General features: G+C 41.5%; 1 protein-coding gene across 7 annotated transcripts in view; it reads left to right on the top strand.

Annotated features, from left to right (window-relative positions):
- ntng1a (netrin g1a) overlaps positions 1-15,493 on the top strand; it is a 249,908-nt gene that overhangs the window by 222,092 nt on the left and 12,323 nt on the right. For 4 of the 7 annotated variants that reach the window (XM_069512897.1, XM_069512892.1, XM_069512894.1 and 1 more), the window contains one exon: positions 10,632-10,658. In XM_069512897.1, the coding sequence (XP_069368998.1) occupies positions 10,632-10,658 (27 nt within the window). Of the gene's footprint in view, positions 1-10,631; positions 10,659-14,359; positions 14,405-15,418; positions 15,479-15,493 lie in introns of all 7 variants that reach the window. The other 3 variants (XM_069512898.1, XM_069512896.1, XM_069512895.1) reach the window with 2 other exon arrangements.

Raw genomic sequence — 15,493 nt, 5'->3', positions numbered from 1 at the left:
GCTCTATCAACACATGGTGCCCTAATTGCTAAGCTTTAAAAGTAATTGGCTGCTAAATGTTTCAAAGGCACGTGTCACTTCGAGATTGGTTTATGTGAAAAAGAGCTTGTATGTGACTCAGGGTTGAGGTTGAGGTGGAGTTTTCTTTCAGAGTGACGAGGTGACCATGCAAGTGAAGAAGATAAAGAGGCTCAAGAAAGCAAAAAATATACCAGGCAGAACACACTGGCTGCACTCAGACCCAACTGGAAAAATAAAATGAAACAAATTAGTTGACCAAGGAGCACAAGTCTTAAGGATGAGCACAAAATCATTTCTGTCATGAAAAAAAAACTTTGAAGTAGGGGTGTGTGTGTGTGTGTGTGTGTGTGTGTGTGTGTGTGTGTGTGTGTGTGTGTGTGTGTGTGTGTGTGTGTGTGTGTGTGTGTGTGTGTGTGTGCCCGGAGCAAGTTGAAGTTTACAGACACACACACATAGACACACAGGCCCCGGGGCTCCGACCCCACTCACTCCGCTACACAGTGAGATTAGAGGCGTTCACGTGAAACAGCCGGTCAGTGACTTTGTTGAAGAACAGAAGAAACAAACCGTGAAAACACAGAGTTTCCTCTATGATCCACAGCTGCTCAATGATCAGATGCCCCGACATGTATATTCGACTTGGAACGTGGTCATTTTCACCGTGTTGTAACTACAATGGCAACAAAAGCTTTTCCAAAACTCTGGTTTAGTGTGAATGTCAGGAGTAAAGAAGACCTAAGTTATGCATTTTAAAACATTTTAAAAAGATTACCGTGGATGTAGCCTGAAAGAGATTTTAAATAAGAAAAGGAAAATGTGTTTTGCATGATGCCAGATTTTTTGGATTATGGTATATACTAATCAACTTGCCTTTTTTTAAGCCATTGGAAATGATAAATATACTGTATTATGGTCTGAGTTTTTTTTTAAACATTTGTAAAGGTTTTTTGTCTTTTCTCAAAAGCAGAAAAAGCAACAGCTGTCCTGCTGAATGAAGCAAACAAGGACACAGTGTCACCCAGTAGTGTCTACATCTGGTATTTTTGTAGTTCTGTGTAAGCATTGATCCAACTCTGTAGCCTCACATATAGACTTTGCAACACTCGTTGAAGTAGTTGAAGTAGTCGAAGTAGTAATGTAGTAAGTGTGTGGGTATATACATCGTTCACATTCAACATAAAAACATTCAACTCGGTCATCTGAGTCGTCTTGTTGTGTCTCACCACATTATTACAGGCTTTATAGTGGCCAGCATTCTTGCCATACAACCGGTGAGTGATGCACAGCAGGGCCATGAGTTCTGAGTGCCCATGCATTACTTCACCCCCCCCCCCTTCAGTTTCATCATGCCCTGCCTCCTTATTGCATCCACTGTGATTTTTTGCTACTGGTGCTCGAGGACTCTTGGCCACCGGCTGATGACTTATTCTCCCTCCCGGAGGAGCCGCGTTATGAGAGTTAGGGAGGGTTAGTGAAATGGCCATCCCCAGAGCTCAGGTTGACAGCACATTATTAAAAAAGGTGACACACACACACACAGGTGCTCATCCAGACCTGCATGCTCACACATACATTTGTAATGACACTAGGACACACACACTCCCTCTGCAAGTGATGAGAAAACAGTCTTAGTATAAACTGCATTATTATACTTTGTCTTTTGGGGGGGGGGGCAAATCCATAATTTAATAACTCTACAAAAAATCTATAGGAATGCAAGGCTGTCCCTCCAGAATAGAAAGAATTGCACAAGCCTGACAGAAAAATGCACTTTGTGCTGTGTAATTTTCAAACTCAGTCAATTCCCGATCCAAAAGTCTCCTTCTCCTCAGTGTTTTCCCCCCGAACCCAGAGGAGCATATGGCAGCTCCGCAGAGACAAATTTGTCAAAGATGAAAATTTAATTAAGATTTAATTTCTTTTTACTATGCCCATCAAGTCGTCTGATGCGATATTGAGATCGATGAATCATCATCTGGAGAGGGGGGTGATATGTCGTTTTACAGCGGTGCCGTGTTGGGAGCAGAAGAAGAGGAAGAAGCGGGGTTTAAAAAATGATAAAGAAAGAAAAGGATGGCAGAGATAGAAGGAGGAGAAGTGGGCATCACTCTCTGTCACAGCTAACTCAGCCGTCTGGGGTGGCTCTGTCTCTCTCGTTTTCCCTCTCTCGCCCCACCTCCCCCTCACCCCCTCACTCACGCTCGCTTCCTCCCAATGTGGAGACAAAAGGAGAGGGATCAGTTTGAGAATTAACCATGGCAGTTCATTTCACTGTAGGGCTGAGGCTGAAAGAGATATGGGCTGACGATGGATGAGAAGAGGGCATCTGAAAAGTTTGTTTCAATGGTGAAAATGCACAGTTAACCTTTGCTGTATTTTGAAATAAATACAACAAGATACACAGTGAAAAAATTTTTTCAAATTTTTTTTTTACTATAAATTGCATAGCATTGTGGTTTATGTAGAGAGACAAACTGCAGTAACCTACTTGTTAAGGCATTCGCAGAAGTGCTATGTTACTAAAACAGTCTTTAAGTTGTAAACTAGATTTTGGAGAATTTGACTTTTTAGTTTTTCGTTTACAAAGACTGGCCTGTAGCTTGGCTCAAGTGCTGGATGTCTTCTAGCAATGGCAACAACAAAGTTAGTCAAGTCCAGGTATCTCACACTTCCTCCTCAGTTTGTACTTCAACTTCGTCTTCAACTCAAACGTCAGACTTCGCTACAGAACTCATTTTGGCAGTCCATCAGAGTGCATACTTCAACTCTTTAAACATTTTATGATGTATCTTAAAGCTGCTTTTAAAGTCTGGAAATAGCTTTTTCTTATTTTCTCATTTTTACAATTTTGATCCCAAAATATCTTAACCACGAGCACAAACTTAAAATCACAGTAATGAGCCTCACTGTTATAATGTGTCACATGTTGTAACATTACTGATGGCCGTACTGTCTCAGGTACAGTACGCCCTTTAACAAATGCACTGTTTACTCCTGTTGGGCCGAGTTCAGAAGTCTCCCCATTATAAAAGTTGTATTTGTATATAATTATATAGTTAAATATGAGTTTAAATATTTGTGTATTGTGTTGGTAAAATTTGAAAAAGATAATCCTTTATTTGTCTCACACCAGGGGAATTCTCCAAAACAATCAACTGCCTTTTGGATAATGTTAGATAAACACATTAGACCTTTTTTTTTAATCACTGGGCTCACTCATAATAATTTGAATATAAATTATGAAACCACATTTAAATTCCTTAGTCCCCTAAAAAGGCATTGTTCACCCAGATCAGTGAATAATGAGTAATCAAGGAAAATGTTGAAGAAAGTGGAAAGAAGTTCCTGATGTGGATCTCCTTAACGCAGGTTGTAAAAGTTTGAACCCAGTTATAATAAACTAAAATGATATTTTTTGATGGTCTTCAGTAATCACTGCTACTGTCCTGTCTATCTCAGTCACACTAATCAGAGGAGAGCAGAAATAAACTTCCCTGCTGGAAATGGCTCAGAGGATCACAACCTGTTCAAACAATTTTGAGCTGCCCAATCAAATAAAAAGTCTGTCAACACTGTTATTGACATTACTGACACACATTGTTGGGTTTGGTCTTGTTGACAGTGAGAAATTAATAGAATAATAGCAGCATCATGCTTGAAAAGGTGAAAGTCTTGGGACACACACGACCCCTGCAACAAGCTCATCCAGAAACAAGGAGCTTCATCATGTGATGCATTTTTATTCCTTACAAACTGTAATATAATGTAAAGTAATTGCTAATTATGTCCAATTGGTGGTGTGTTCTTTTGTAAACTGAAAACTTGGATTCGCTGCATGCTCTACATACATTATTCATTTCAAATCGCACTGCAACTTTTATAGCTACTCCTCCAGCTGAAGACACATCCTGACTCCATCCAGGATAAACATCAGTGCAGGTGACAAAGCTATTGCCAGTAAAAGACAAGCTGAGATTGTGCAAAAGGAAAGAAAGAAGCTATTTGATGGCTGTGACGTTTCTTGACATGGCGGCAAGAGCTGGCAAGAAAAGTGTGTGAATCAATAACCTGGTTCTCTGCAATAATTGGTGTTAAAGTGAGATCCGATCTTCGTCTGAGCATTGACAAACACAGCCTGCTCGAGCCGACAACACAAAGAATATGATCTTTCCTGTCTTTATTGAACATGAGCCATTAAACATTCACTGCGCTGTTGGAAAAAGTAAGCAAACCCTTGGATTTAATAACTGGTCGAACCTCCTTTGGCAGCAATAACTTCAGTGGATCCAGGCCTGTACAATGTTCAGGGGGGAAGTTCGGAGCATCCATCCAACATCTCTATCCATTCCAGGGAGAAATTGTCCTCATTAGTTCTGTTTGTATCTCGATAAGAAGAATAGATTTCCTTGTCAGGGCAGGATTAGGAAACACTTGCTCAGATTTAGCCGGAGCCAGCCGGAGAGTTTATGGATCTCCTGTGATCAAAGTGGTGAAAGGCATGGACATGCTGTGGATTTCACTGTAATGATTCATCGCCTGCCTGAAGAGAAGATCCACATCAGCCCTCATCCTCCTCTTCCATCCCACTGAAAGCTCCCAGTACCTCCTGCAGATGAAAAATGCACTGTCTAATCAGCAGGTGATAGTCACAAACACAAATTGCATTTTTGCGCAGTTTATGTTAAATTGACACAATTCTAGATTTGTTCCCCCTACGATGGGACGCTTATTTCACTGTTGTAAAATACACTGAGCCTGACCATGCACTAAGATGTACACACATGCATTTGTTGACAAGCTGATGGAGAAGAAACCTCAGAGGCCAAAGAACCATATCAACTGGCAAGTTAGAGATTTTACATAGAATATGACAGGCTTGTTTGGCCAACCTGCAGCTAACCTGGCTTCTGAAATTTAAATGATTTAACGTCACTTGATCCCCTTTTCCACTGGTCAGAAAATCCATTAACAAAACTAACATCTGGCTTTTGTCTGTAATGGGAGTGGATACAATAAGTTATTTTCAGCTCCGCCACCGTTTGGCATTCATGGAAACATCAGTGCACTTGGTGGTAACAGATTTACCCATGTTTTGAAAAACTATATCCGCAAATATTGGTATAAGACAAGTATTACGCAGCGCAAGGTCAGGCAAGCAGAACAGCACAAGACATAGAAAACAAGCAGCTGTTATGACAATGTCAACAACAATATGCTCCGATATTTACTCTTCTTCCGTTTCTTACTCTTATAGCTAGCTGCTAGCACAGACTCTGGTTGTTAGAGTTTGACCAGAGTTACGTTACACAGATCCAGGCATCCAGGGGGCACTGTGGTAATGACAGACATGCCATTCTCAAATTTATATTATTAGTTTGTGTTCCAGCAAAGCTATAAATTGTTGCTTTAATGCACGACCATCAGATGCTTCAGTCCTTTAGTCTAAATGTGAGTTTGTGGGCCCGGAAATGTGACCAAACACACACACACATACACACGTATATATCACCTCACAATCATCTGCACATATACAAATATAGACCTTTTCTGATTAATCATCCCTCATGCAGAGGAAGTATATTCATATTTCAATGGGAAGAGCAAATCCCAAAGGAACTGGTCTCATTATTTTGTGAGTGAATACAAACAACCACTAGTGCATATACATATATATATATATATATATATATATATTCTAATATATGTTTCTTATATATGTTCCCTTTACGGCGTGAGTGACAGAGATACAGATTTCATAGGAATTTGTTTGTAATCGATAAAATATATCGATGGAGCAATGAAAATGTTAAATGAGTCCTGGGTGCAACTAATGCATCACCCGTGGTTTTACTGATGATGAACTAAAGCATCTATGTAAACACATTACTGGAGTTAAACTGGTGAAAATATTCCTAAATGTTCCATTTATTTTAAGCATCACTTGATTTAAAAGAAAATATTTGTTTTGAGAGACATTGCCCTTTAAATATAATTACAGTGAGCCTTGTGCTACTGCTTCGTCTTTATGGTTCTTCACACCTAAACATTTATACATTCTTTATATGTGCACATATCTCCACTTCTCTGCTTTTATTCCTTTTTCCACGGCGGCTTGAATTTACATTTTATCTCATTTCTCCTCCTTTTGTTCTCTGTAAAAGTCACTGCCTGTTGTTTTGCATCCTCTTACTCTGGTGCTCCTTCTGCCCTCCTTCCATACCACCATTTTTTTCCTTTCCCTTCTTCTTCCTCTTCTACCCTGCCTCCGCCTGTTCTCGCTCCATCTCTTGGTTTTGTTTCATGCTCACATTCTCTCTCTCCCTCATAACACCCCCATCCACCCCAGAGACCGAGCTTGTTTACTCTGTCTTTCCCACATCTCGGCTCTCTGCAGCTGTGACGGTAATCTTTCTTTCAAATATTTGTTTCTTCCATCTCCAGATTTTTCTCTCCCCCTCCTCCCTCGCCCCAACATTTCTGCCACCTCCGACGTACCCGCCTCATTCCATCCCTGAAACCTCAAACTGTGCTCCTTCCAACTCGGCTCCAGGGCACTTTAAGACTTGCCACCTTCAATTCAGATCTACACATTGAGCGCAAGCGAGCGAGCCAGGGCACTCCGGCAAGGCGAGCCGTAATTTTTCTCTGGAGGAATTCAATCAAGTTGCATACCGTGCGCTTGTGTTTTGGCTGCCTTTTCTGAAGCTAACCAGTTAGCAATGCCTGTCACTGTCACTGGGTTGCACGCGGCCAAAGAGCTGCAGATGATGATGGATTGCTGTAAAATGACGGTCGCCAGGGAAAGTAATTACCAACTTTGCCTGCAGTGGAAATTCAGTAGATAAGCCCTTTTTCAGAGTAGTCCAGGTAAAGCACCAAGGAAAACAGGTGAGACACATTGAAGGTCAACACAGAATGGATAGTGACCGACACAATGTAATATCACCCATAACACACACACACACACACACACAGACACACACACACACAAACTGATTTCCACTACGGTAGCTGAATGTGCTCTCAACTTTCTTTCTGTACATGTGGGGACACACTGAGGCTGAATAAATGACTGAGTAGCGCGTTCAGAGAGGAAATGGGATGTATTCCCATAGATCCATCGGAGAATATTTCATTATGGCTCTCTGATAACCCATTAGCAAGGTTACAGTGATGGTCAGCGGTGGTTGACAGCATAACTGGAACCGAGCCAGTGAAGTATGAACATGCAGCAGTGGGAATTCTGGCCGCGCTGCTCTGTGAAGTGACATTTATTGTACATCAGTCGCTGCATCCATGACTCAGGCCCTCTACTGTATTTTAATGGTCAAATTTGTGTGTGTGGCATGTGCTGACCCCACAAGCACACATATCATGTTCAGTGAATTGCACGCCCCTCGCAGATCATGTTCACCACCCAGTGGCTCGCAAACCATGATCCCTGCACGACTCATAAAAATCAATGGAGCACACCGACATATAAGCGGCTCCTAATGCTCTTCCTGTGCGATAGGACAAAATTAGATTGCAGCCGTGTCGCATAATGGCGAGGGCAAGGCAGGTGAACGGGATTGGAAATCATGGTGATTGAAAATTAATCGAATGACCCAACATGGAGTCCTGGACATCTGCTAGAACCCCACAGGTAGTTCATAAAGCAGCGGATAATTACAACGGACGTAACTGGTGTCCCAGATCACGACTCAGAAGAAATGGTTATCCGACCTCCAATTCAACAAAGTGACATTTTTCAAAGGAACACTTTCTTAAATTAACACTTGTTTGCACACAACATGATTTATATAACAACTGCATTATATTCACATGAGGAAAATGAGGGTCTATATATTACAATGCATAGTGAAAAGTAGATCAACACACCACATGGAAAGGGTAAGTATATCCAGCAACAATTTTTCAATAATTTAAAAAGTAATTTTTTTATAATGTTGATATGAACTGGATCTTATTTTAGGTGTACACCCTCCCAGTGTCACTCATGGGTCATGTGCAGTCAAAACATTGCAGCACTTCCTGACTTCTCTGTATAAACACTGTCACAAACCCTGTGAGGAATATTCTTCATGAACTGTGATGGACACTAACAGAATTCTGCACTGTTATATATCTCTGGTTATATATCCTTCTCTATTTGCTTGATAGTTAGTTCCAGACGAGATGTAAATGGTGCCTGTGTATTATTCCTCTATCAGCCACTTAACTGGACCCTTTTTAAGCTCTGCCTTAAGTTCTTTTTTTTCATTTCTATAAAGTGCAGTTCCAGGGCTAAAACACTTCCAGTCTCACATTATTAACTTTGAGGAACTTCGTAATTGCATGTTTGGTTCAGCAGTCCATCTACACATAGGCTGCTGTCACCTTTGGACTTTTCAGTTCAGTCTGAAACAAAATAACAGGTAAGTACAGAACAGATGTGAAAAAGACCATAGTTCGCAGGTCGTGTGCAAGTAGATCAAGACAATCAGCTAACCCTGTTACCCTTGGTTACTGTTGCCACACCTGTCAAGCTTTGTACTTTCTGAGTTTAAAGTAAAAACGAGGCGGGGTGGATGGTTCCTAGGGTCTGTTAGTGGTTATTACATATAAAATACATGTTCTTCTTTCTGTAGTGACTTTTTGTTTGTAGTTGTGAGCTCGTTACCTGAATTAATTGCATTTACACATTAAATGAGCTTTCACAAAGATATGTATGCTTTTAGTTAGTGATCAGACTATGAAAAAATTCATCATGATTTTTTTTCAGATGCTCTTTCTTTCATTATTAAAAACTTTATCTAAAGCCATAGGTAATCTGTATGTGAACTGTTTTTAGTTTCTACTATCTAGTTTTAACTGTGTCCGAATTGTGACACCGACTCTGCCAGATCAAACTGCACTTGGTGATTAAGGTGAATGTGATTCAGATTGTCCTTGTCCTTGTCCTTCCTGTCTCCTGGTTAGCATCTGCTCAGCCCCTTGAGGTTTGACATCCATTATGCTCTGCCTCCGCGTGTCAGCGCCTCCTGTACTTCACAGCTCTCAGACAGGTCACAGATTTGGCTCCTAAATACAGCTGGCAGGCAGAGATCAGAGGGAGAGTGATTGAATGACAGGAGTTTGATCAAAGTCCACGTGCACTGTCATACACTCACACACACACACACACTCAGGAAATCCTCAGGTTCCCCTTGAGCACTTGGAGATATTGCGTGATAGCTCCATTAGATGAAAGGCCACACAGATGCCTGCTCGCCTCCTCGGCTTCCTCCGCTGTAGGTTGGTGGTGAGCTGGTGACGAGACAGATGTAAGCAAAGGAAGAGAGAGCTCTTTTTTATTCTTGCAGAAGAAATATCTTCTTCTGCAGTTTACATCAGTGCATATCTTCTGCTGCCCAGCAGGCTTCCCCTCCCATAGCGAGGGGGTTGTTTGTTTTTCTGGGTAGACTGCCGTATTGAGGGCAGGAGGTAGAGGGAATGGGAGGGTGGGCTTGATTAGAAAAGGTGGAGCTGGCGTCGATGTCCTGGAAGAAAATTCCTCTGAAAACGAATGCTTAACCAAAAATACAAGTGTCTAAAATCGCCACAAATGTGAATGAATGTGCTATTCACATTTACTGACCAAATATTAACCAAATCAAGATGTTGGTAGTTGGATCAGTTGGAAAAATGATTGGCGCGAGGAGCCTGTGAACATTTCAGTCTCCTCAAACAGTCCGCCAGCAGCCTGGTGTGGGAGAGATCTGGTCACCATGGGGATGAGACAGACTGTATTATCTGCTCAGTGGCTGTCTGGCACAAGGGATTGCTTGATGGAGGGACAGGCAGGCAGCAGGATAAGACATGTCTTCCTTTGGCATCAGAGGCAGAGTTTGCCATCTATGATGCTATTTGATATGTGTGTTTGCATTCTGCATTATGTGTCTTTGGCAGCAGATTTTTGAAAGACTGATGTGCTGGGAGCCATCTTAAAGCAGTATGCAACTTTACTAAAACACTAGTGTAGTGCCCGTTCTAAACCTGCCTGTCTGGAACAGGCTGTTTCTGTCCTGTGTTAATGCTCCAGAGCATCCTCAGAATTATTCTTTGTCATAAGTGAGTCCTCAAACACTTCTACAATATACTGTCACTTTTTATTATTTGCATGCATCAAGTTGTGTGCAGAGCTTAATCTACACAGTCTATGGTGCAGAGGGAAGTTAGAATGTGTTCACCCTACCTGGTTTGTCTGCAATGAATCTGTCGTACATCCATGATCAAGATAATGACTTTTTTTGCACCAATTTTATAGTCAATGTCTTTCATTGAATTAAATCAAATTTGCTTTCTTACTGTTCACTAGTTTGACTTGTCGTGAGCCCAGAATGAGTTTGAGAAATGTTTACTATTTGTTGTGCTCTTAGATATCAAGTCAGACATAGGAAAGCAGGACATTAAAAGTGTGAAGCTTGAATAATGGTAAACGCTAACACGACCACTCAGTTTATACATTATTCCAGGTGTCTCCAGATCATCCTGATGGATCGGGATCAGCAGTTTACTTCTGGGGGAAATGTTGCAGTAACACAGTTGTATGCCTATAATTTAATTCTTCTTCTCTTCCTCTCTTGCAGGTATTCCTAATAACATTGGTCCAGTTAGTAAGTAAACAGTTACAAAGGATCTATATGAATGCTTGGTGCTTTGCTTTGCCTATTGTGCCACCCTGCACCTTACATTCTCCTTACCTCTGTGCCAAGTGTTCATTTCTGATTCCAATAATCCTACGAAGAATCGCTCAATGGTTGAATAACTTTTTTTTTCTTTTGTGGTGGAGTGTGGGAAGGAGGTGTAAGTACTAGCTGGGTATATATTTTCACGATATGGACGTATTAATTTACTTTATCCAGACTCAACTCAACCAGATAACACTTGCCTGGGACTGCATGCCGAATGTCATTTGTTATTTTTCCCTCTCTCCCAATGCATTATAAATAAATGGCATCTAGACTTTATTAAAGTGCCAGGACCTCTCTGGCAGTATAATGTCACAGGAGGTCATTTTAATATAAACCGAGAGCGCCTCGGCTGGTATTATCTTCGTCAACCAGTAGCCCCCGAGGAGGAGGAGGAAGAAGAGAGGTGCCATGACTCAGGTTACCACTGCCTGGAAGGCTGTGTGGTGCAGGAACCGCACGACTGTATTGAACAAGTCAAAGTGCATTCACAGCCTGGCTCCACTCTCCTCAGCTGCTCCCACTGAGTCTGTTCGCTTCCCAGGGGCACCACATTGATCAGGCATGTGCCCCCTCCCCGTCCAATCCTGGACCCACATAGAGCAGCTGGTTAAAAAGAGGTTTCTGATAAACTTGCCCAGTGATAAACTTACCTGTTAAGTGGTGATAAACGCCGAAGCTGCCTGTAGTTGAAGCTGTCGGCTCTCGATCCATTCTAACACTTTAGAGAGTCATGGACATCCTCTGGTTTCATCCAAACATTAGCCATAAGATTTGTGTTTTTAATGAAATAGTTGTGGATTTAGACATGCAGTACGTTTTTAAAACATACATCATCAAATCAGTTCCCCTTTCTGTCAGAGTCACAACAATTGTAATCCACAGACTTACAAGTTCATTTCCATTTAGCTTAACTTCTGTAAAATATCTGGTGTCTTGCTGGGACTTAGTTAAGAGGATTGATCATTATCTGTGCATTAAGTATAGAGCTGGAACCAGGAAACTGTTAGTTCAGCTTATCATAAAGGCTCACACTGAGACTTTAAATTAATGTCGGTCCTGTGATATGCTGGCGACCTGTCCAGCGTGTACACTGTCTCACACCCAATCTTAGCTGGGATTGGATCCAGCTCCCTCTGCAACCCTTAAAGAACAAGTGGTAATGGATGCAGATAATCTAAAGCTCACAACTAAACTCATCACATCTTGTTTATTTAATCTAAAGAAGAACCAAAGTGTGAAAAGAGACAAGCTGTGTCAGTATCTCCCTGTTCATCTCCCTGAGGATAGTTTTGATCGTCCCCTCTAACTCTCAGCAAAAAAAGGAGCAAGTGTATCTCCCAACACATCAAACTGTTTTTTAAGCATGTGTGCTAATGTTGATATTTTCAAAAACAATGCTAGTGCCTTACTTTCACTCAACATCTAGTTTATGCTCAGGTGTTTTACCAAGGGACACTTTGGAATCACACATACACACACACTCTCATCTTGTTTTCACCATTTAAGGGCTAAGATGACCGCTGGGCAAGTTTCCCACAACGTGCTGTGACAGACGGGGGGTGGAAACAGATTGTTCCCAGGTGGTTTTTAATCAGGCTTTAGAGCGGTGGACGACACAGGAAGTGAACACTGGTTTTGAAGTCTGATGCTTTATCGAGAATCAGAAATGGACACGTGGCCGAGAAGACAAAACCCCCCCTCCTCCTCCCCCTGATGTTCCCCAACTGCTTGCCTCCACCACCACTTCCTTACACTTAAGGAATTATGTCTCTACCACAAGCATGGCCTGAGTTTATTGTGTGTGTGTGTATGACTGTGTGTGCATGCTCTTCATACATGCTGTATGTACATGCATACATATTCACATGATTCCTCTTCGTCCCATGAAAATACCAGGCCAGATCATGTCCAAAGGCTGTCCTTCAATTCCTGTTTATGAGGAGAGTGTGCATGCTGATAATTCTGTGTGTGTGTGTGTTGGGTGAGGGGGGTTAGCGATGTAGAAAGGACACTCCAACAAACCAACGTCTTCACTTATCATCCTGAATGGCCCACAGGGATTTAGAGTTCCCACAAGTGGCTGTACTGTCACACCAGTCTCACTGAAGAGGGTGAGGATGTTTGCCGTGCAAACACAAGCCGAGTTCAAGTCCACGTTCTTAAAAAACTAAGATTAAAGTGCATAAAAAAAGGTTAGGACGTCCTTGAGGTTGTTTAATGGACGAATTGTAAAGCAAAAATAAAAAAACACTGCACTTTCCATGTTGTTGTTTGAAGGTAATTGAATTCCTTATTGACTTTTCTCATTTCTATTCCGTTTATTAAACCAGGCAGAATTGTCTAATGTGGACCATTAAAGTGAAATTAATATTTTAAAAAACAACACAAAGCAGCCCTGGCTCTGTAAGATTGCATTTCATTATGGGTATGACATTGATTAAAATCCGTCACCACTCATCTATTTTGCCTTACCTGAATATTCTCCATATCAAAATAATTAATGAAAGCCAGATGTGTGTTACATCCAATCAATAGCCGACATGGAATCATTAAAATTAAGTTACTTTACCAATTAGACTTCATAGATCCAGGCAGTGCTGTTCATGCTTAATTCACACGTTGAATGTTCTATTGTTTTTGATGACAACAAAAGAAATACATACATGTTTAACACTTTAACAGTGTTGCAGCTGTGAGCCGTGAGTGTGAGCGGTGATGTGGTGTGGCCTCTCTCTTAAGCTCTCTATTTGTTGCTGTAAATAAAAAGGTTCAAAACTATTTTTCTATGTGTAAAATGAATTATCTCTAAAAAAACCCTCCTTACGAGCCGTCATTTTCAGGCTGATAGGCGTCTTGCCAAGACACCGCTGGATGTTAATTACCCGCGATTGCATGATTAATGAAGTCAGTGGCAAAAGGACAGAAAGATCAAGTGAAGAGATGAAGGGGCAGGATGAGAAAACTTATCCATATTCCTCCCTCTGCTTGAGTCCTCTCCATTTCCAACCGCAAAGTATTTCCCTGACACGGAAATACCGACTTGTATGTAATTATGAGGTTATGCTGCCCACAGCAGTCCGTCATTCCAAGTCCCAACACCTGCCATTATTTATTCATTGTTATTCCTCCACAAGAAATACACTGTAATTAGATATTGATTACATAGTCGATGTGATGAATTAAACAAAATGCCCCCTAAAGTCTTAATTTGCCATACATAGTTTAGACCCGCTTGCATAAATCATGACTTCAATACTAAGTTTAAAAGGGGTTTTATCTCTTTTCTTTTTTCCTTCAGTTTTTCACTCATCATCGTCATTGCCATTAACATGCACATACACAGCAAGCCCATGTGCGTCACACAAATTACATACAACGTCTCTCCAGTGTCCTTTTACTGACTCTTTGGATGCATTCTCTTTGCTCGTCCATGTCAGCCCTGCCCCATTATGTACTTGATGTTCCCTCAGTTAGTGATTTGAGCCATGCTGGACATGTTCATGTCTCCAGTTGTGTGTGTCCACTACCACGTAGTCACCCTCCCCACCCCCTTTAGACTTACATGCAAAGTGCATCACACAAGCGCACATGAATAACTCCTGGTTTCTCTCAATTGCACGCAGTTCGGCCGAATGTGTCATCCCTAGGTGTCGCTAACCGAAAAGAAGGTAGGCATCAAAGATTATGCAACAAATATGTTTTTTCACAGATTCACAGATTGTGTTCATATAGAAAGAAAAAAACAACTCTGGTGGCAAAGAGTATTTGTGGGTAGCATCTTCCCCCTTTTTAATCTTGGTTGTAGTATTGTCCTGTCTGGCACATGATGAAGGAATATTTGGGCGACTTCAGTGGATGCTTGTGTATTAACGGGGCGCTCACGTTGTCACATCCTGTAATGGCGTGCATTATCTTCTGTACATTGACACGCATAAGCACTAGATTTGAATTAGGTGTAGAGACATTCAAACCTGTCTGAGCGCATCAGGAGGAGAAGCAGGAGACGGTTTTAAGCAGAGTGATGTCAGGTTAGCTTCATCCATCTTGCGGATGTGATGTGCAGCCACATCGCCAACAACTAGCGCACAACCACTCGGCTCTGTGTTCCCATGGCCACAGCCAAGCGCACTTGGTGAATGTATCAGGAGCTTATGTCACCCGGTACAATGGTAGAGGCTAAGCCTGTTATTTCTTTTTTCCCACTGTTTGTTTTATGTCCGGAAAGGAATGGAGGGATTGATTACCCACGCTCCTGTGCACAAATTTATAGGGTGAAAATTCTTGGCCGGCCTCCCCTGAGGTGGAGAGTAGCTTGTCAGGAGACAGTTTCTGTCTGGGGAAACACACAGAGGCTTTTGAATTATACAAAGCACTTGTTAATGAAATGAAGCATAAAAGAGGAACCAAAACATTTGAATTGTTCGTCATCTGAGGCATTTGTAGCAGATGCTGCTACATGCAGCCAACTTCACTTGGCAATGTCACTCTTTATTTCCCAGTACCATCATTCATTATTATTGCGTATGTTTCTTTCTTTTTTCTTTCTTTCTTTTTTATAGTTACATCTATTATTAAACACGATGCTCAATATTCTTAATTCTCTGACATTACATGTTTTGTGTTGAATTGCAATATCATGTTTTTTATGTTGATGTTGTTTGTTTGTTCTTTAATTTGTCTAGTAGCTCCTCAAGTTGCATTGTCCACTGCCCCTTCTGTCCACGTTGCAAACAGCAAGCGAGGTAGGAGCTCTGGAA

This window comes from Paralichthys olivaceus, chromosome 17 (assembly GCF_024713975.1).
Source record: "Paralichthys olivaceus isolate ysfri-2021 chromosome 17, ASM2471397v2, whole genome shotgun sequence".
In the NCBI taxonomy this organism is placed as follows: Eukaryota; Metazoa; Chordata; class Actinopteri; order Pleuronectiformes; family Paralichthyidae; genus Paralichthys; species Paralichthys olivaceus.
Note: the sequence above shows the minus strand (reverse complement) of the source record. Positions and strands in the feature narration are given on the sequence as shown.